The sequence below is a fragment of the Rutilus rutilus genome, assembly GCF_951802725.1.
Source record: "Rutilus rutilus genome assembly, chromosome: 10".
Taxonomy (NCBI): Eukaryota; Metazoa; Chordata; class Actinopteri; order Cypriniformes; family Leuciscidae; genus Rutilus; species Rutilus rutilus.
The window spans coordinates 18,270,286-18,294,371 of record NC_140215.1 but is presented as its reverse complement, the minus strand read 5'-3'; the positions used below and the strand labels follow the sequence as shown (position 1 = coordinate 18,294,371).

The following is a 24,086-nucleotide window of genomic DNA, read 5'->3' as shown; positions in this document are numbered from 1 at the left end:
GTATTTTACAGCTCTGTAGTCCTCTGATATCATTTTGCCACATTCTGCACACTACTGAGTCACCTTGTGTTTTACATAGTACATACATGTGCAGTGTGGATTAATGTAACTTCATGTGCTAACTGTCATGGCCACCTGTCTGTTACAGAGCCAAATTATGACCATTCTGGCCAAGCGGTGGACTTGATAAATGCAGAGGCTGGTAGAAAAACATTTGTAGCTCAGTGTTCTTCAGAACATCTACAGCTCTAGTGCTCAAGCTGATTCAAAATATCTATGATATATTGGAATGAGGGCAGATAAGCAAACATATATATATATACCTGACATAATTATCCACTCAGAAACATGAAACAGAGATGACTCATTCAATATCTGCAAACAAGTTTATGACCGTCACCATAACAACAACAACACCGCTGTCAATTCAGACACTGGAAATAGAATCAGAAAGGTGCTGATCACAAGGTGCTGAGATATGAACCTCAGGAGATGCACAAATGGTCCCAAGATCGCTCTCTGTGTTGCCATGTAACCCTGAATGCGAAACCAAAAACTTACCGTTGATCTTAAAAGCATGTTTTCAATGAACTTCAAATCTGACAATGGTTAGTGTTGGAAAATTCAGCATTGCCATCAAAGGAATAAATCACATATTAAAATATATTATTTAAAATAGAAAATAGAAGTTATTTTGAACTGTAATATTTTACAATATTGCTGTTTTTCCTGTATTTTTGATCAAATAAATGCAGCCTTTGTGACCATAAGAGACTTCTTTCAAAAATATTTAAAAATCTTACCAACCCCATACTTTTGAAAAGTAGTGTATCTCACATGTTTACATTTCACAGTTTGACTTTATTTCTTATTTTAAACATAATGATTTTTTTTTACTCTGAAGTGGAAACAGAATCTATAGGATTCTTTTAGTTCTTTTCCATGACATTGAATGCAAATGTATGGTAAAATGATAAACCAGCGGCACACACATCAGCTTATATGAATGAGGCGACAGCATCTCAATCGTTTGACGCAGTACAAAACTTTAGTCACATCACAAATTTTATCCACAATTGTTTTCAAAAACCTGACATTGTAAACAAAACACAGCGGATCTCCCATGAATTTAGACTTTGCCTTCTGGAATATAAAGTGCTACATAAAAATGAAAAGTCTTGACATCAAACCGTAACTCTGACTTAACACTTATATACAATTTTTATTTATCCCATTGATTCAACTGACACCGATGGTACTAAGGACCGATCCCAGTCAGACGAAGGTCTTTTGATGTATCAGTATCACTGCCCTGTGATCAAGTCATGGACTGTGATGCTGTTTGTTCATAGATGCATTTGGGATTTGAATACTAATACTTTAGACCAATCTGAGCTGATTGAGGTAAGAAGGATAGAATGCCAAACACGAACCCAGAAGACAATCCAGGGTTACGGTTGGCATTTGTGAGTTCATTGAGTGAATTCACAAGCAGCTGACGCTCTCATTTTTGCGGCTTTTGGACAGATGGTGGTTTTTATTGGGAAGGTGCAGAGAGAAATTCCCATTGCCTATTGATCCAGTGAGCGGCATGTGTGTGGACTGATAGGCCAGCGGTGGAATGGTGTTGACCAGAATTTGCTGTAGTGGTTTCTTCTCTTCGTGAAACTGGCATCGGATGTATCTAGCAAAGGCCGAGCGGTAAGTCTTGTTGAAGAGCGTGTAAACCAGCGGGTTAACGGCGGAGGAAAGGTAACCGACCCACACAAACACATTCAACAGTCCGTTCATTATATCGGCGTCACACGCCACCGGCTCGCAAACCACCGCCAAAACGTTGGTGATGAAAAAGGGACACCACATGACCACGAACAGGAAGAAGACCACGCCCAGAACTTTGGAGGCTTTCTGCTCGTTGCTGATGGACTGTACGCTGTGCCTTCCGAAAGGTGGCATCACAACCCCCGACTCTGTCCCCGCCTCGCGACTCAACGAGCGCCGCAAGAACAGTTTCTTCTCTGAGGGCGAGAACGATGGGCTAGGGAGGAAGTTCAGAGTGAATCCTGCGCTCCATCTGGGCCTGGGCACCAGTTGGTCAAGGCAAAGCGTGGCCTCACTCTGCAGAGCGCTGATAGTCAGGAAGTAGGTCACCACCATAATGGTCAATGGCACGAAGAAGGCCACAAAGGACCCAATTAACACAAACGAATTGTCTGTCAATAGGCAGCTTCCATCCTTGAAAACTTTGGTGTGATCGCGCAGACCCAGCACTGGGATCGGCATGGAGATGCCTGCAGAAAGACAGAGGGAAGAAAGTGCATTTGTAGTTTAGTTTAGTCTGCAGAAATTGTGACAGACCAAAAAAAAACAAGGTGGCAAAAAACTAAACAAAAGAGAAGAAATTATGACAGTTGCTCATTTCACACAAAACACAAAAGCAGTAAAGTTGTGTGACCTGCAGTTGTCTATGGCATATCACATACAGCTGTTCTATTTATGTCCCTTTCACGGTCCATTTGTCCAAGCAGGCATAAATAAATAAAAGTTAATATACTGTATAGTGCTATAAAAAATAGCACTTTCATAGATAACAAATTAACATGCAGTTCATTATTCTCTTTAATGGCATTAATGCAATTAGCAATTCTGACATTATAACTGTTCTGTGATTATTATTTTTTATCAGTAAATCATGGTAAAATAATTTATGTAAAATTTACAATCAAAATGGGGTTCATTGTGATTAATAATAATAATAAATCAATATTACAATTTAATAAACAATAAAAAAAAGAGTTTTCACAACATATGGTAATTGTGTTATGTGTTAAATATAATTTTGCTATAAATAATAGCCTAGCGTTTTCATAAAAGCACGTTAACATGCAGTTAATTTGTTTTCATTTTCAATGGCCGTAATGCATTTTGCCAATTTGGCATTATACCCGTAATAACAACAATAAAAATAATAATAATAAATATTATTATTTATTAACAGCCCTTAAATACAAAAAATGTAATAGATATGAATAAAAAATAATACATATATAATACAAATAATTATATATATTTTTTATTTATTTATATTATAATAATAATAATTATTATTATTTACATATGCTAATAAAGAGTGTGGTTTACATATAATTTTAAAGATGACACACAATATGCTATTCATTTGGACTGGAAAGAGTTAATGTAAAGGAATATCACTTAAACACCTGACTAACACATATACATCCAAGACATGTTTTGGTCCATGAACCATCTCTTATCTCAAAGGAAAAACAGTCTCACACACAGCAGAGATTCTGTCTGATCCCCTATTATCACATCTTGTTTCAAAAGAGATGATAATCTTTAAATAGCTCTTGGCTCATAATAAAGTGTAAACACTTTATATTAATTGTTTCAAGCACTAATACATAATTTAGTTACAAATCATTAAACTGCTTTAAACTGAGAGCGCAGGTGGCGTATATTTATTAAAAACATGCTGTGCGGCTCAATGTGAACCCTGTGATTGATGGATCTCTTGTTGAAGGACATGCTCATATTATTCTACTTAAGATATATTGCTAATGCTTAGGCAGCGAAAATGTCCATCTTTGTCACATGCCTTCGGGTTACTTCACAGTAATTGATGGGACTTTTTTCTCTCATTGCCTATAACAGTTTAGAACCGTAAACTCAACAACACAACTATTTATGACCATTAGTGTTCAGTTCTGTATAACGCTGTATATGATATACTTCTCATTTCCGCTAGCATCTTGCAAATGGAAAGCTTGTATCGCTCAAGGACAAACTTTCAGTGAAACTGCCATGGTGACAAACCATCTCCATGGCAACAGTAAATCTCTGCAAATCGTGTCTGATCTCTGGGGTTTGTTGGGGGAAACAGAGCTGGTAAGGAAGGCGGGGGGTGCCGTGATGGACCCCGTGCCACTGGATGATGGATCTGGAATTGGTTGTGAATCTATGGATAACCGAGAGCCTTGGATGACTATGTGTGTCAAAATCTAAAAGGAATATGAGGAGAAAAAAAATATACATCGGTAAGGTTTCTCCTTTAAAACTGAGTGGGGTTACTTTATCTTACACACTATCAACCTCCTCTGACATCCTATTTCTCATTCTTTCCTGGAGATGAGAGTACACAGAGTTGGAAAAGTTAGAAAAGCAGCATTATAATGTAAATGGAGATCATGGTGCTTTGCTCAAATCCACTGACAGCACTCATCCTCATCTCAGTTATAGATGTTATGTGATGACATTTGAAGGCAAGACACTACATGTGAATTTTAACTAGACATCACCATACTGCCCCAGTTGATAAATCACAGTACATTAAGACAATTGTTTTGAATTGCAAGTTTTCTAAAATATTATGTTTAAAGACGCAGATGAGCTGAACATTAAATTGAATTGTTTCATTTTGTTGATATATTAAAAGTAAAATGTTTTATTTTGGATGTCTCTTTTTATAAATCAGAAAGCACTGACAACAGCCAAAAAAAGAATATATGCTATGGAAGCAAAATAGCTTAAAGGGTTAGTTCACCCAAAAATGAAAATTCTGTCAGTAATTACTCACCCTCATGTTGTTCCAACCCCGTAAGACCTTCGTTCATCTTTGGAACACAAATTAAGATATTTTTTATTAAATCTGAGTGCTGTCTCACTCCTCCATGAGGCGTAGCGCGTCTGTGTTGCACGTCACCACGTATCACACACATGACCAGCGTCGGCCAATAGTGAGCCTACATGGTGACGTGCAACACAGACGCGCTACGCTTAAACACTACGTGAAAAGACTCGAGGCCCAGAGAGAAGGAAATGAAAAGTGGAATAAAGTCGTTATTTTTGTTTGTTTTTGCGCACAAAAAGTATTCTCGTCACTTTATAAACTTAAGATTGAGCCACTGGAGTCACTTGGACTATATTAACGATCTCTTTAATACATTTTCTGGGCCAGCAAGTTTCGATCCCTTAGAAGCCTATGGAGGAGTGATCCAGCTCTCAGATTTAATCAAAAATATCTTAATTTGTGTTCCGAAGATGAACGAAAGTCTTACGGGGTTGGAACAACATGAGGGTGAGTAATTACTGACAGAATTTTCATTTTTGGGTGAACTAACCCTTTTAAGTCTCAAAATTGACCAGTGCTCGATAAAACATTGGTTTTGTTTGTAATGTCTTGCCTTATAAAGCAGATTAAGAGCTGTTTAACATGGAGAGGAAGGGGGATAGTTCATCTGTTATGTTTGCAGATGAATGGATGGATGGATGGATGCTTTTATGCAAGAAAAATTAAATCCATAAAATGTTCCAGTACAGAAGACAGATAATTACGCATCTCAGTGGCATGCGCCTCTTCCAGTGATAATTACAAAAGCACTTTTTTGTCTTACCAACCAGACATGCTGTTCTTTGAAAAGCATCTGACTCATGCTCAAAGAGCCCTAATCTCTGAAATGTTAGTAGGTCTTCTTTGATCCCCAAACGATACATAATTACTAATCACTTTAAAGCAACACTATAGCTCTCAGCTCTATGACCAGTCTGAATCTGGCAGAGGCATGGGACTGGAGTTCGGGGAACTGAAGCTCTATCCAAAAGTGTACCGGCACAGTTTAACTGCTTTATTAGTGTAGATATTTTTTAAATAGTTCTATGGACTGTAGTTATATTGCTTTGCATTATAAATGTGTTTCATTACACTGTTTTGCTTTTCTTTTTGCATTACTGTGGTGCAAATGTCATTGTGGGATGCACTTTATTAAATTTTCTGCTCATAATAATTCATTTCTGTCTGCGCTGCATGCATGGTTTGAGGTCATTTTGAAAAAGATCAGAGCTTGGGCCTTTCTTCAATTTCGGGCACTGCAGAGGGTGATTTTTATTCAAACTAATAGATTTCTTTTTCTTTTGTTATATGAAGGTCATATATACAACTGTCTTTCCATGCCTTCCTTATCTTTTGGTACTTTTTTTGTCACAGACAGGGACATGACAGTCTCTAAATAAATAAATAAATGAATAAATATCATATCATTTTTAAACAAATTTCTGTATCACTTATCAATGATTTAATAATATTGTTTTATCAAAGGTTAGTGTACTTATTTACCAAGGCAACAACACTTTTAGTGAAGAGTACGTGAGATTAAATACGTAACATGACATGGAATAAAAATTCAAAGGGAAATCAAAGAAACATTAAGGTAAATGTCACTCGTGAACAATATTTTTATTGAGAATAATTTCCAAGAAAGCTTGAAAAGTACTTGTGAAAATGTATTTGTGTGTATTTACGATCTGTAAAATGGTGGCTCCATCTTGCTAAGGCTAATACCATAGCTATTTTCTTCTGCAAATGTTTAAACTCTCATTTCCATCACTGTCATTTCCACCAGAGATTGATTTGAGATGTGATGGAAATGACACTGTGCATGGTGGAATTATTCATGTCTTCAGCATTCAATAACCCAGACCTGTAAAATTCATTCATTTTTATCTTTCTATTATGCTATTTTTTCCCTCTTCTCAATTATTTTTCCTCATTGACATACTCAGCAGGATACTAATGAAGGTGCTGTCACTACTGCAGGTCTCATTGTTGCCTCTCAGTTCCAATCTATATTATAGCTAATTATTGCTGCAATTTTACTTCTGATTAACAGATATCCAACTTGTGCTCAAAAAAGCTCTCTCTCCCACTCATGTGTTAAATATAATGGTAAACATAACTTGATACATTGACGTTTTGTCCTACAACGCACACTGCACACACTCACACCCCAAGCAGTCTTATCTAGTTATTTATTAAAAACTGACGTTTTCAAAAACGAACTGCTTAAAAAATTGCATTTTCGCTATGGATGTGTGTAATTTACGTTGCAGAACAAAACAAGTACAGTCAAGTTATGTTTACCACAGACTTTATTTTACACATGAATTGAAAAATCTCATTATAAAACCCCATATAGGAATATCTCAAAGGAACCAGCAGCGAATTAGACTTTTTAGACTTCGAGTTCTGACGTCATACTTTAACGCTGCCATCTGTCATAAAGTGGAAGACAAAATCATGTCATCCGATAAGATAGAGGAGAGTCTCTACCCACACTTCAAAAAAGCAAGCTCACCAGTATGGGAGTTTTTTGGATTTAGAGAAAATGAGTCGTTAGACACCCCGATCTGCAGGACTTGTCGATCAACAGCGAGTACAAAAAGGGGGCAATACCAGAAACCTGTTCACCCACCTTCGTGTCAAATCATCCTTAGTCCAAAAGTTTGCTCATTCAGATTAAAACATATGGATTATAGTATGTTAACTTTAAATATCTATAGAGGAATATTTTTGTTGTATTTTTATTAGTGCTGTCAAATCAATTAATCACATCTAACATAAAAGTTTTTGTTTATATAATATATATGTGTGTTTATATATTATTGTGTGTGTGTGTGTGTGTGTGTGTGTGTGTGTGTGTGTGTGTGTGTGTGTGTGTGTGTGTGTGTGTGTGTGTGTGTGTGTGTGTGTATATGTATGCATATACAGTATATACAGATATATGTTTCTATAGATATCGCGATATATTGTTACCGTGATTTCTTTTGGCCAAGATAATCGTGTTGTGAAAATTCTGATATTGTGACAGCCCTATTACACATAAACATTTAAACCCTCTTTGGATCACTCTTCTTTTTAGTAGAGTCTCTAAACAGCCTTGGTCATCTCAAACCAATAAAGACATTTGGTTTCACTTTATTTTGATGGTCCCTTTAACACATTCTGTTGACTATAAGTAACGTTGCACCTACATGTTTACTAACTCTCATTAGAGTGTTAGCAGAGTATTAATAGACTGGTAGGGATAGGGTTAGAATAAGTTGACATGTAGTTGCAAAGTTACTTATAGTTAGTAGAATGTTTTTTGGAGGATCATCACAATAGAGTTATCCGATATTAAGCAGACAGTCTACTAATACTCTAATAAGAGTTAGTTGACATGTAGTTGCAAAGTTACTTATAGTCAACAGAATGTTCAAAAGGGACCATCAAAATAAAGCGTTACCAGACATTTTTCTTTTTCTAATAAGGAAATTCTGAAAGCAGAGTCAGAGGATAATACTATGTTATCATGAATATACATTAGATCAGAGTCATGACTCATCAGGCAGAATGACATCCTGTTCATAACAGCTTCATGGCTTCATGGCTTCACATCACACTACCTGCAGAGATGGTCCAGACCGCCGTGATTTTGGCCCGGGCCCGGGAGCGTGAGTTTGATCGATTGTGTCGGATGGGGTTCCGGATGGCCACATAACGGTCCAGGGAGATAGCGCACAGGTGCATGATGGAGGCGGTGGAAAAAAGAACATCCAAGTAGATCCACACGGGACAGAGTGATGCAGGGAGGGGCCAGGAGTAACCTGAAGAGGAGAAACACATTCAGAAAATCAAACCGAATTAATAAAACTGACAACAAAAGGCTTAGAAACATTGGCTTTCCTCTATTGCATACTAATGAGTCCTGTGAGTTCATTTAATGGGCTTCGTCCACTAAGCTCAAGTGAGTGATTTCATTGGAAAGCATGAGGGTCATGACTGATGAGACTTTTCTGTTGACACGATGATGAAAAACAGTTTAATTTCTACAATACTCATTTCAGCAATATTGTAGTCTGTCTGTCTGTCTATCAGCTTGTTTGTCTGCCATCCATCCTGAAGAGTAAGTTCAGTTTTGTAAGTGCAATAGAGTTAACTCACTCCGCTGTGGGCAGTCAGGCAGAAAATGACCATCCACCATTCACCAGACTGAAACTGTAAAGTTAATTATTAACACTCCTGGCACTTTGTACAGGACACACACAGACACAAACCATGAAGGGGAGAAAAGTTGAATTAATAATACATTTACAGGAATTTGCCGTTATTGTCAAGTACTTTCTTATTTGTAGTGCTTTCACTAGTAGTTTCTTTGTTTGTTTGTTTTTTGTCATCTTAACAAAAGTTTGAAATGAAGCACGACGGCAAAGCCAAAAGAGCCAACACAAATGAAGTGCCACAAAGATAATAGACTTTGGAAAGAGGAAATGAGGTAGAAAAATACATAAAAAGAAATGGGTGACAGGATAACAGGAGGAGGAGCTGCCGGAAATGAAGGGAAGAATGATTATGTAGGTGAATGAATATACAGAGCTTGTGTGCAGAAATAGATAAAGACCATCAATCACCAAAACAAAGAGCACACAATCACACACTTGAGTTTCAGAAACAGCACTCTTCATCAGAACTTACTCAGGTTTGTTATTGGATTGTTTGTTACCTCAGCAGAGCCACATTATTATATTTGTTTCCCTGTGTGTGTTGTGTTTACTGTGTTCTTTCAAAGTGATTGAAAACCTGTGGTTTCTATACAGTTCAAGACCGCTCAAAAACAGATTTTCTCTGCAGAAGAAAAATCTGCTAAAATTCAGACTGCAGTGGGATAAACGTATGCAGCAGCATGGGAGATAAATTGTGAGTAAATCTCCCACGCTCTCCTGCCTTCACTATCTATTGAGGTACAAAAAGAAGTCTGGGTGACACACTAGCTAAAGATAGATGCCTTTTTACTATGAACATCACGACTCAAACATAAACTTAGGCAGTATTACCCATGTGACTGTACACAGACTGAAACTACTGCCATTCTCTGTGAATATGATACATATTTTTTAATCATAATTTCTGATATTAAACTCATTGTAGTAAAAATATATGCAATTATCATTTTTTTATTCATTTTTTTTTTTTATATTTTAATTATTTTAATAATTAATTTAAAACTAAATTAATGCAAGCATATTTTAATTACCAAAAATTAAAACCACACAAATAAGACTTTAAAAACTGTATTTAGACTATATTAAATTGAATTCATGTCCCAAATTTCAGTAAGAAATTCCAGTACTTATTACATCAAACCACACAGAAAATAAGGTCTTCTGAGCTTGATGATCAACATTTTTAGAAGGTTAAGCCCTTCATTTCAATGCCTATTTATTGAAAAGACAAACAGAGTTTCAGGCCTTATTTTATACCCCATTGCATGGAAAGTGATTAGAGCATGGGCTGAAAGAGAGAGAGGATCAGGGCTTATGATATGAAGAGATGAAGGTCTTTTTAGAAAATATTAAGATGGGGGGCACTGTTTGATGTAGTGGTATGCATCATGGCATAAATAAAAATCAAAGTCTTGATGAAAGTTGCACAAAAAAGAAAATAAAGAACTAAACGAATAAAAGTTCAATCACTGCTAGGCATAAGAGGTGCTTATGAATAGAGATGAAGAACGTCATCCCTTTCTCCGCGAGGCTTCTGCCAGCTGTGGCTTTATTCAATAAAGCTTAAAAACGAGATGCCGCATCAAAACCAGAGGCTAATTAATAATCCATTAATACAAAATGGCATTGGTGTTTGTGCTTGTGACTGAAAGGGAAACAGAAACAATGAAGGGCAAAGACTCGATTTAAAACCCTTCAGACAGTTTGTCTAATTGGAGTTGCTCATCGGCACAGGCTCAGGGGACGCCCTATTTGCTGAAGGGTAATACTCAGCGTTTAATACAGAGAGACCCAACAAAAACCTGACAAATTCCCTCAAATCCTTAGAGTGTTTGTGCCTCTGCTTTAGATGAAAGCCAAACGTTATCTAGCCATGCAGGATAATAGCCTGATTTGGCTGAAGGAAAGCAGTGAGTGTGTATGAGTGTATGTGTACCTACTTAACCAAATTTGTACCCAGAAATGAGCTAAATCTGACAAAACCTCCTTTCTGGGATGTTGTCATTTGTAAAAAAAAACGTTATAAAATACAGTATATTAAAGAAATAGTTCACCCACAAATGAGAATTATGTCATCATTTACTCACCCTCATGCTGTTCCAAACCTGCATGACTTACTTTCTTCTCTGAAACACAAAAGAAGATATTTTGAAGAATGCTGGTAACTAAACTGTTTTGGTTCTTATTGTATGAACAAAAAATACAATGGAAATCACTAGGAACTGAAACTATTTGGTTATCAACATTCTTCAAAATATCTTCTTTTCAGCAGAAGAAAGAAATGCATAGGTAAGTAAATATTGTTTTTAATTGTAAATAGCAGGACGTTTTCTGTTAGGGTTAGGTTATATTTATAACAAATTATATACAAATAGCACACTGAATTTAACCATACAGCCTCTCTGACAACATCAACTATGAATACACACACTGACAAACAGCACTACCGCCTTAAAAGCTTTCCCTTTTGACCACAAGCCCAAGATTTCAGCAAGCTGAATGACAAGTCTTTGCAAAAACTTGACTCTAAGAGTGCTAGCACATTTTGAAATGCATTTCTTGTAAGCACTGATTTGAGCCCGATGCCTGGGAAATGACCACTGAGGGCATGATTATGTGCATCACTGTTTCACCAAAAAAAAAAAAAAAAGTCTATGACATTTGCCTGAGGCAAGAAGGAAACTCGCAGTAATGTCACGAGGAGTGGTTCTGTGTGTGCGTTGGTGTTGGTAGATGGATAATTACAATACCGCTGGCTCACCTCGTTTCCCCTGACCCTTCCTGAACTCATCCTCTGCCTCGTTAAACAGCCCTGAATCTATCAGACTAATTAATCTCTCCCTCCTTACCCACACACACCTCTCTCGCTGCCTCTTACCTCTTGTTTGTCATGAAACAGAAAAATTTGTATTCTTCCATAATCAATCATCATCATTCTAAACCTGTATGACTGGATGCATGTTTTGAAGAATGTTGATGCCTTTTTTTCCAAAAATCATGCAGTGACCAGGAGCTATTAAACTCCCCAAAGTTTGTACTTGCACAGATTCAAACTTGCTGTGTCGTAATGTGATACAAGAACACAATACATGATGACTGTATTTTTTTTTTTTTTTTATTATAAAATCCAGTCTCTTTGGAAAAACAAGCCTGTGGCGATATTTCTAAAAGATGACATCAGGTTTCATGACACTTTCAAAGTGAAATGTCCAGTAAGTGCCACTAAATATGTGTTAAGTTTTAACCGAAAGAGATGAACGTGAATATGGCAACGTATTATGCAGTTTGGAAATAGTGGTGCTAATAATGCTCTATCGCATTTGAAAAACATCCCACCTACCCTACACCAAAACTAAAACCTAACTGATAGTGTTAAAAAAGTCAACGTGAGCGGAAGCAAATCAGCAGATTACATTTTAAGATTACAGTAGACAGCACAAAAGTTATGACAAACTGCAGCAGACCCCCCAACGTAATAATAATTTGTTACAATTAATTACATATGGAAGGGGGAAAATCTCCCCAACCGCCACCAATGTGCAGCATCCACCTGGATGTTGTGACGGCAGCCATATTGCGCCCAAATGCCACACGCCAGTTTATTGGTGGAGAGGAGGTGGAGTGATGAAGGGGATGATTAGGAGGCAATGGTGATGGACAGAGGCCAGTGGGCAAATTGGATGATGAGGTTATACCCCTACTCTTTTTCAAAGGACATCCTGGGATTTTTAATGACCACAGAGAGTCAGGACCGTCAGGACCTTGGTTTAACGTCTCATCCGAAGGACGGTGCTTTCTGACAGTACTGTCCCCATCACTATACTGGGGAGTTAGGACCCAGACCACAGGGTGAGCACCCTCTGCTGGCCTCACTAAAACCTCTTCCAGCAGCAACCTGGTTTTCCTACCAGGCTCAACCCTGCTTAGCTTTAATGGACAACCAGTGTTGGGAAACAGGGTGATAGCTGCTGGCTATGTATACTCATCTTGGCCTTTAGATCTTGATCATTATCAACACCTCTGTGCCTTTAGGAATCACAAATGGCCCTTTTTGTAATGAAAGAGAGGGTTAAACTAGGAAACCAAATATCTTTATTGATTTTAAACCTTATAATCATTTAGGGGTAAATGCATTAAGAATGATTTGCACATGCTGTTTGCATTGGTTTAGTGCCACTATTATTCACTTTCCTTTAAATGTGCTCAACACCACACATCTGGAACTGTACACCTTATAACGCTCTTCTCCATCATTTGATGAATAACTGCTCTCCTGATCAATAGAAAATGAAATCGCTTTTCCTTTTGCAAAGCTGATTGTGGCAGGCAAAAAGTGCAGTTATTTTTAAATAGCATATTTTGAATGAAGCACAATTTATAATCCTAATTTACATAGAAAGGAATGTACTGAAAAGAATGACAATGATCTAATTTGAATCCGTACATTGCAGTGCTATTCCAGCACAGTCAGCACCTGATTAAACTGAACTCTGGGTGGTTAGTGGATAAGACACAGGCTTTTGAGTTGAAATGGTGGACGCAACATTTAAGAAAGTGAAGTGACGTGAAGGCCTAGCATGGTAACCAATACTTGGAATTTGTCCTCTGCATTTAACCCATCCAAGTAAGTGCACACATATAAGGAGCAGTGAGTAGTGAACACACACCCGGAGCAGTGGGCAGCCATTCACTGCGGCGCCCAGGGAGTGATTGGGGGTTAGGTGCCTTGCTCAAGGGCACCTCAGTTGTTTCTTGCCGGTATTGAGAATCGAACCTGCAGCCTTCGGGTTACAAGTCCAACTCTCTAACCATTAGGCCACAACTGCCCCAAAGTGATGATGACTATCCATAACCATCCAAAAAGATATTATAACCCACCCCAGATGTACCATGCTGTATGATGTATGATTAAGAGAAAATAGTTAAGCAGCCATTACTGATGTGGCACAGGTTTCATGTGCTTGAAATGGCCACGACCCTAATGAGAATGAAATTAAAGATATGTTTCAGTGTCTACACAGATGCTCGTCATTAGCCCTTCATGCTGCTCATTAAGTCACTCCTCTCTTTTTAGTCGGTGAGCGCCGTGGCAACCTAGAGACCACCTGTGCCAGAGAACCATCAATGCTGCATTAACGGCAGCTATTGAGCTTTGTGTGTTGTTCTGGAATAATCCATCGTCATGGTGACATGACATGGCGGTGTATTATGCCAGAGCTCTGCTGTGGAGCCGTTTGGGAGATTGAGAGGTTTAGAGAATCAGGGGGAAATTAGTGTCTGTGTGTTTTCTGATATTTATTTTAGCTTCCCTAACTGTCACTCTATGAAAAAATTAAAAGAAAGAGGAACAGCGAAGACACTGGTGTCTGTCTTTATCATATTAATTCTCATTACCCATAGTATACTCACTATAACACATGGCCTCTAATGGCTTATTGCTTCATTCGCATAATTCACATTCATTAGAACCAAGTCACATCAAGTTTATGCATTTAACTACTTAAAAAAAAAGAAAAAGGAAGGAATCTTTTTTTGAGGAGACACTGGCTCCTTTGCTTCCAAGAGATAATGGCCCTGATTCACACACACGTAGCTATTCTTACCTGTTCAGATAATGGGTTAGAAACACGCGCTGCTATTTATAAAACAGCTCTGATTACCATTGGATTACTCAGAGCGTGCTTCGTCACAAATCTAGTACGTCAGTGCATCGCTGAGACTCAATAGGAGTTCCTCTCTGATTTTATCACCCCTGCTGCTTCAGCTGTGATCCCATTCTCATGGACTAAAAGATCTCTGTCCCATGTGTCAGTTTCTCGCTTGCTCTGTCATCTCCTCTCTTCTGAAAGCACTTCAGCCTCTCTGCTCTTCTCTAAGACCAGTGGAATCAGTCTGTGTTTACAAGTAATTCGGTGGAGATTTCAGTAGTGTTTCACTAATCCTCATGACTAGTTGTTTCATCATTAGTTCTCATGAAATGTCTCTATAAAGACATTCCCTCAAATGATAATGTGAAGGTGGAGAACACTATGGCTTATGTAAATGATGTGAAACACTCAGCAAATTACAAACAGCCATCCAGTCTTATCAAGCCATACAAGGTGTATATGACTATCTTCTTTTATACAAACACAATCGGAGATATATTTAAAAATATCCTGGCTCTTTATAATGGGAGTGAATGGAATGCATCCATCCAAAAAAATGCATCTATCCATCCAGCCCATCCATCATAAAAGTAATCCATAAAGCTCCAGGGGGTTAATAAAGGCCGTCTGAAGCAAAGCTTTTTTGTGTAAGAAAATAGCTATAATAACTAGCTTCCGGCAGATGACCGTACGGATGCGCAAGTCGACTTGCGCCACAAGAGTAACCCCTGACGCGATGTATGAGGTAGGAAGTAGGAGTATCGTAAGCTTAGATGCCTTTCGCGGCTTAAACAAATATGGCTGGGTAGCAAACTCAAGCTCCTCTTCTCTTATATCGAAATCCTCTGACATTTCTCTTTAAAATTTCTTGTTTTAGACTTTTAATTCGTGACCAGTGTTTTGTTTCGCTCTATCCTCTGCACTTCCGCGTTCTTCATTGCGTCATGCGTCAGGTCAAGGGTTAAGCCCAATTTATACTTCTGCGTCGAACTCATGCCATAACTACGTCGTAGCGCGTACCCTGACGTGCACGTACCTCTCCAAAAATGTAACGTCAATTCTACGCGGACGCAAGCGCTGTGATTGGTCATTTTAGTAGGAATTTGCGAGTTCGGGAGTTTGCCGTGAAGGCGAAATTGGTCCGCACAGTTATTCCCTCATGTAATAAGTACAAGCAGAGTTAACCTATGAGAGTATGCCAGGAGTGAATGGAATGCATCCATCCAAAAAAATGCATCCATCCATCCAGCCCATCCATCATAAAAGTAATCCATAAAGCTCCAGGGGGTTGATAAAGACCGTCTGAAGCAAAGCTTTTTTGTGTAAGAAAAATAATATTAGCTATAATAACTAGCTTCCGGCAGATGACCGTACGGATGCGCAAGTCGACTTGCGCCACAAGAGTAACCCCTGACGCGATGTATGAGGTAGGAAGTAGGAGTATCGTAAGCTTAGATGCCTTTCGCGGCTTAAACAAATATGGCTGGGTGGCAAACTCAAGCTCCTCTTCTCTTATATCGAAATCCTCTGACATTTCTCTTTAAAATTTCTTGTTTTAGACTTTTAATTTGTGACCAGTGTTTTGTTTCGCTCTATCCTCTGCACTTCCGCGTTCTTCATTGCGTCATGCGTCAGGTCAAGGGTTAAGCCCAATTTATACTTCTGCGTCGAACTCACGCCATAACTACGTCGTAGCGCGCGTACCCTGACGTGCACGTACCTCTCCAAAAATGTAACGTCAATTCTACGCGGACGCAAGCGCTGTGATTGGTCATTTTAGTAGGAATTTGCGAGTTCGGGAGTTTGCCGTGAAGGCGAAATTGGTCCGCACAGTTATTCCCTCATGTACAAGGTGGTCATGCGAACTCACCACATTGACCAACAATAGGGTGAAAGTGAGTGGCTTAAAGGCTGATTTATACTTCTGCGTCGGACCTACGCCGGAGCCTCTACGCTGTAGGCAACGCGTTGATTTTCATTTATACTTCTGCGTCGTTGTCCGCGTTGACACGCAATTACACTTGAAGAGGGAGCATGTGAAACCCGAGGGAGCGGTCCTAGCAGACCAATCAGCGTTTGCGTCCGCGTAGAGTTGATGCGTTGTTACATTTTTGGAGAGGTGCACGTCAGGGTACGCTGAAGGGTACGCGCGCTACACATAGCCTACGACGTAGCTACGGCGTGAGTTCGACGCAGAAGTATAAATAGGCCTTTACTCTTCCACCATAAATCGATGCGTATGTCCGTCTGCCGGAAGCTAGTTATTATAGCTAATCAAGTTTTAAATATGGATATTTTTCTTACAAAAACTTCTCCTCACTTCAGAAGGCCTTTGTTAACCCCTGGAGCCATATGGATTCTTTTTTATGATGGATGGATGCATTATTTTGGGCTTCAAAATCTCACCCTCCATTCACTCCCATTATAAAGCTTGGAAGAGCCAGGATATTTTAAAATATATCTCTGATTGTGTTCGTCTGAAAGAAGATAGTCATATACACCTTGGATGGCTTGATGGTGAGTAAATCATGGTATAATTTTCATTTTTGGGTGAACTATCCATTTAAATAAATGCCACTATCAGCAGGCACAATTTGTTTCCCCCTTCCAGTTATAACCCTTTTTAAAATTATTTTTAAGGAAAAAATACACTTTTTAGCTTTTTATTGTATAGTACAAAAAATAATTGCCAGGAAGCTGAAGGGAGTGGATAGATAATAGATATAAAATGACACAAGCTAGATTGAAACTCATTGCCTCCAACTGTGCAACCGTGCTGAAGCATGAGCACTATCCCCCAGGCCAAGTCTCTGATAAAGGACATTTGTCCATCAGGAAATACCCTTATTGGAGTCTATCTCAATGTGTGTGTATGTCTCTTGAATGTTTGTGTACATGCAATGTTCTTTATCAGAAAATCTGTGTTAAAATACACTGTTCTGAAGTCTTAAAGTGGGGGAGCAGCCCATAATATTATAGTGATTGTAGCTTCCTTCCTCTGTGTCTGCATGTGGTCAGTGCTGGAACAATACAGAGCAGCTGCCTATTGAATCCACCCATTATTAATTCAAAAACACACTAATTATTATCTGATCAAACAGCTTATTCTGAACAAGACCATTTTTTTCTGAATTTTCTGAAGAAAATGTAATTGACACTTTCCTGTGCAAAACTTGTTACTTGCCAAGGAGTTGTGTTTGGTTGCCAGGGCATTGTAATGCGGTTGCTAGGGTGTTCTGAGTGGCTGTTAGCATTCTGCTATGCAATTGCTAGAGTGTTTTGAGTGGTTGCTGGGTGATTGCTTCTAAAATTACATTTATGTAAAAAAATATATATATTTTTTTATCTGCCAGTCAAAAAGATTGCACACCTCTCCTTAACAAGCCACATGATTCAGTATAAGATTAATAGAACAAAATGACTAAAATTTAAAGTAAAAAAAAAAAGCTAATTCAACATATTAATATGTATTATAATAGTATATAAATAGTACTACAATAACACCGTTATATAGGGATGCACAACATAACAGTACCATCGGTTACACACACTTTTATTAGATTTCTGAATTTATTGTATCAATCAATATTGGATATTTAGTTGTGCAGCTCATTTTCCCTACTTTTACATTTAGATTAACTTGGCTGTGATCTAACGCTCACTTAAAGTAAATCAAATTTAAACACAAGTAATTTAATAACAATGTAATCTTTAGCAAATCACAAAATGAACATTTATTTTTCATATTGTACATTATGAAGTTGTGATGTCTAAATTCACTTCTTTTTTTTTTGACAAAACCATAAATAATTTTAATATGAAAATATTACAATTGAAAAATGTTAATAAAATATGCATGAAAATGTATTAATATAACATTAATATGAAAATAATGATTGATTATTGGAAAAATTGTAATATCGGTGCATCCCTACCGCGGTGAGTTATGTGCCAAAGCTTAACTAAACAAAATAATTTCTCTAAATATAGTATTAATTCACAATATTTTGCATATATTCTTAAAAGTAATCCTATACAAACTCACAGACCAATTGTTCAGCTTTGGGGAAAAAAATTATATAAACTATAATTCATTGCAACATTCTCCGGAAAATATGTGTTTGTGTATGCACATGCATTCATGTGAGACAAAAAGAAAAGGAGTATGTAACAGACATTGTGACTCAAACACAAGGACAAAGAGTTTAATCAAGCCAATTAACAGGCAAAATAACAATAGTGTCATTTGTCCTGCACAATAAAACCAAAAATGTACAGCCAGCCAGGATTCAAAGAAAACATACTCAAAGTCCCCCTGTGGTGAAAATCAAGCTTTTAATGTTGTTTATATGTCTATGTGGTGTTTTTAATATGCTTTGAAACAAACCATGTGCAAATTCATAAATCAACACCATTGCTGAGTATTTTCTCCTTAAAAATGCAGTGAACCAAAGACAGTCTCAAAAACGCAGTTTGAAATCGCTGGTGTTTCTGACGTCACAAACTACCTTGTAATCAATCACGTCAACGTGTGATCATCAACGAGTGGATCTCTGAGCTGGTGTGAGTGAATGGAGGTGGGGCTAATTTGCATATTCAGAGAACCATGTATACTTAATGAGACAAGGGTGTAGAGTTACATTCAAGCGATTTTAAGGCATGAAGAAGAAAATTTCAAGGAAAAAACGTTTAAATATGTAATTTTGGTGATCAAAGATGCTCAGCATCAAATCTCCCCAGCATCCAGTGGATTTGAATAGCATCAGTCCAGCGTTTACGCAGCAGAAAATAATTAGACTTTCTCTCAAAATTCTCCCTCCACATCATCACCTTTAATGGATTCTTTTGTTTGACCATTTAACAGATGCATTTACTAAGCAGCAGAGGTCATTTTACTCACACACACATACCTTGCAATGTTAACAAGGTTTTAGCTATAACATGTGACTCTGTCCTAAAACCGTGACATGATGTCATTCATTCACATCCACAGTCTGACCAATAGTACTAATACTTCCCACTGCATACAGTATCTAGAGGGGACAGACGAGCAGAAGAGAGACGGAGCGGGATGGAAACGGTGAAGAGGGTGGCATGTTTCTCTCATGCACACTCTTGTGCGATTTTAACCTCTCTGTCTCTTTGAGTTCTTCAAAACGGCTGCCTCAGCACACTGATAACAGCCTGAAATACAGCGTGACAATGACATTTCACTGTCAAGCTCCATCTGAAAAACACATTCGAATAGTAAACACACCTTCAAACTCCATCATAATATAAAAGCTTGTGTGCTAAACCATGCATTTTTTATGTGTTTGGACTCATTATAAAATAGAGGAGCAATTAAAATAATCTACAATGTCATCCAGCCAGCCCTTTGCATGAAAATACACTCGTCAGTGTATACAAGGCCACTAATGATCAATTAACACATCCACTTTAAGTAGACAAATAACTAATTACACAGAAATTAGCATTTCCCTAATGAAACACGAAAGATAATGAATCAAAATTAACAACACAATGTGGAAATGATAAATAAACATGACCCTGTATATATATAGAAAAAAGAAATATCAGTACAGTGAAAAACCAGTGAATCAAAACCTTTTTGTCATTTAAAATACCTTAAACTGTGGTTCAGAATAGTAGTACTAAGTTAGAAAACTGCCATTAAATGCCACAAATACTGTATGTTGCAGTCATGTTCAAAGTCATTTCAAATTCTGTGCTATTACACCATATACCTTACTTTACTCAAACAGTTTTTCAAGTATAAAATGGGGATTTGATTGATTTAGATTTGTTACATTGAAGAAATAAAGAAATAGTTCATGTGCATAACGAGTTTTCTCTGAAGGTTTTTATTACGATTTTATACAGTAAATTATCATTCAAAGGGTTACTGGGGTACAAAAATTGTCTAGTCCAATTACGTCTGTCTCAAGGCTGTACCATCACTAGGGATGTGCTACTACTAATGTGTTTTTATCAAACATAAATTATGTAAACAATAAAGTAAACAAACCCCCGGAAGACAACCAAAAAACATTGTGTGTATATGCGATCCCAATATGAATCAAACAGTCAAATCCTATTCTGAATGGTGCTAATTTTCAAATAATGTATTATTGTTAAAACGTAACATTAACATGTCATTAACAATATTTGACCATAGCCTTTGTAAAAATATAAAGCAAAACATAAATGTGTAAAAAAATGTTTTAGATGTAATAGACTGGTATTTCCAATGTTGACAAGCAGCAGCATCCCTAGAAATCACACTTTCACCGCTCTAATCATGTTTTTGATGGAAGTTGGAAGGGGAATATCCAAATACACCACAAGACAGTGCCACAACTCATGTCAATTAGGCCAATAATGGCAAAAACAAAAGTCATGAACATGAAATGTTTGCGGTCACTACAAAAAAACAGCAAAAAAAACAAAACAAAAACAACCTTTAAATACAACATTACAAACAACGCCGCGCTATGCTCGAAAGTCGCCCGCCATCTTTGACATATCAAATGACGCTTCTCCCTGAGGTCAGGATTGATCAGTCTAATCTAATCCATGTCTGACTTCCGAGCACTGTTCCAGTCATTATTTTCAAGTAGGAGGTGGGAAAATTTCTTCTGTCCCCTATTAAAATTAGCCATAAGTTAATTTCCAACTTTTCTAGTGGAAACTCATATGGCAATAACTCTTCATATGGTTTCAAATCACTAGTAGTAAACTACTGAAACTTGATTGATACAAACCATGGCTTTTGACATTGACAATACTATATCACCACACATTACTGTTATTCATAATTGCGCAAGAACATTCAACACTGTGTAAGTGAAAGCTTACATCCAAACATCACTGCCTACATAATCAATCACAACAGTACACACCTATTGCAGCTGTCAAAATCAAAGCAGACTCACCATACACAATGGTCACCATGGCGACAGGCATGACCAGAAGTCCCAGAAGCATATCTGCCACTGCCAGTGACATGAGAAAGTAATTGGTGGCATTTTGCAGTTTTCGTTCCAGATTGACAGCCATGATTACTAGAATGTTTCCAGAAACCGTAACAATGACCACAATCAAAATCAGCAGCGCAACCCAGTTTTTCCGAACAAACTCCTCTTTACTCGTCTCGCCATTGCACCTTAGCCATGACAGTGGTTCTTTCCTTTCACTGGAAGTGCCGCTGATGGATAGATTGGGCAGGAGAGATTCTTCTGTATCAGCCCAACTTCTGTTACAGCCAAACGTACTGTTACGGACCACATTACCCAGCATGATGTCCGTGCTCGGTGTCCAGGTGTCTGGGTCAAAGGGCATCAGGTTCGAAGAGGTGAAGATGCTTTTGGACACAGGTTTTGAAATGTTGGCATGCAAGTTCATAATGTCCCTTATTAACACTGATAGACTGTCAAAAACAAGTTCAGTTAGAGGTGATGTATCCTTCTTTTCTTCATAGCATCTTTCATACAGCCATGAGTCCAGAGGTTTGCTTCATTCTGTCCAGTTTGAAAACACTCCTGAAGTCTTCCTGCTACTCTTTTACTGTCACCAAAAAGCCTGAAAATTGGAAATGTGAGGTGTATAGATAAAACGTGGTTTCCATAATCCGTGCATTTCAGAACGCTCAGTGTGTTGTGCCTGTTAAATGAAGTCTTCTTGTTCCCCTCTGTTCTCGTTGTCAGATTTTATGAGCTGGATGACCTGCTAGTTGAGCACGCTCTCTCTCTCTCTCTCTCTCTCTCTCGCTCCCTCTCTCTGCTCTCTCTTGGCTGTGTGAGCTAGCAGAGTATGGTCCTTCTCAAGTCAGTGATCATTCTGTTCAATCCAGCTGTGCTGAGAGAGTGAGCGAGAGAGAGAGAGAGAGAGACAGAAGTGTGAGTCAGAGGTTTAGTGAAAGTTCCTCAGGTGTTCCATCTTTCTTCTCCACCTGCATCTGCAACTACCAAGATGAATTAGGGAGCTTATGTAATGTGACAGGCGACACAAATACACACACTCCACTTTCTTGAGGCCCAAAGAAAATGTGATTGATGGAAATAGCAGGCAAGACTAGGAAAACATTCAGACAAAGATAAAAAACACAAACTTACCTTGAGAAAATAAATATGCTTCAGAGGTTGAAATATCATGACTGCTGGAATATAATATCATGTCTATCCATCTATCAGTCTGTCCATCTATTCATTCATCCATCCATCCATCTAAACGTCTATCTATCCCTCTATCATCTATCCATCCATCTATATATCTAAACGTCTAACTATCCCTCTATTTGTCCATCTATATCAATCGATGAATTTATCTTGTCAATCTATCCCCCTATCTATCTGTTCATCTATTAGGGGTGTAACGGTTCTCAATAAAAAAAATCAAACCGTACTGTTCTCCACCCACGGTTCGGCAGGCACTTGCACCACAGTTCATCTTAAATCTGATGACATATCTATAATATGGTTTGTTGAAAATAACAATGCGTAAAACCGACACACATATGTATGTTACTGTCGATGGATACACATTCTGGCTTCCAGAAAAAAACGTGGACAAAAAAAGTCATCTTTGTAAACTTTGTTCAATAGAAGTGCCGTTGGCTATAACCTATTGAACAAAGTTTACAAATGCTCTAATATATGACAAGCCATTTATGTTGTCATCACCAGAACGCAGAGGTGAGACCTGAACAGCACACATTGCTATCTGTGTTTAAACTAAATTAATTTTAGTTTAAACACATCCTTGCCAATTTAAACAGTCAAGCACAAAAAGACGCGAAAGAAAACTCGCACATGCTGTCTGAAGATTTATGTGCACTCATCTCAGTCGCACACAGTAAACCTCGTCTCAGACAACAATGCGCAAATATTGAGTTTTGAGTTCCCTTACGAGAACGGTTCTCTCGTACTGTGTTGCAAACGCTATGGGAAAACTCCTTTCTTGAGAATATTGAAGCCTTTATTTTAAAACGCATTGCAGCTGTACAGCAGAGAGCATGACAGCTCGATAGAGCGAGCTGATAGGCTGTGCTGCGGCAACTGCACGAACCTATGGCGAATCCGCAAAGGTAAACGGTCCAATCGGAGCGCTTGGCACCTTGCCAACCTGAGCGCTCCAAAATAGGCGTGGCTGAAGAGTATAAATTCAGAGAAAATTCGCCATATGACAGATTTATCTCCTTCAGCTCGAGCTCTGTTTCTCACCTCGTTTTCGCTGACCTCTCCGGAAAAGAAGCCTTCTCGTCGTGGAACAGCCTCTTCAGCGGAACAGCTTCAGCGCCGGCATCATCTCGCCAGCTGATCGTTTCCCTGTGGCATCCGACGAGCATATCCTTTAAAGCTTTCTCCGTCTAAAAGAGCAGAGCGCGTTGTTGCAAATGCCGCTCCCCGTCTGCGAATCCTGCGGGATTCCCCTCCATGTGTCGGACAGACCAAGGTTATAATCGTTAACGAAAACGAACGAAAAAACGAAAACTAGGTGGGAAAAAACATTGTCGTTAACTGAAATAAAAATAAAAACGAGGCATTACAAAAAAACGATAACTAACTAAAACTGTAATGTGTGTTTGGCAAAACTAACTAA

The 24,086-nt window shown here is 38.2% G+C and overlaps 1 protein-coding gene across 1 annotated transcript; it reads right to left on the bottom strand.

Annotated features, from left to right (window-relative positions):
- Positions 1-613: 613 nt before the first annotated feature.
- Positions 614-21,890, bottom strand: htr2aa (5-hydroxytryptamine (serotonin) receptor 2A-a; the record flags this gene model as incomplete). Its single annotated transcript, XM_084420577.1, has 3 exons — positions 614-2,291; positions 8,242-8,442; positions 21,422-21,890. 3 exons carry the CDS (start codon positions 21,888-21,890, stop codon positions 1,486-1,488), a joined length of 1,476 nt encoding a protein of 491 aa, XP_084276703.1. The 3' UTR covers positions 614-1,485.
- Between the last annotated feature and the right edge of the window lie 2,196 nt (positions 21,891-24,086).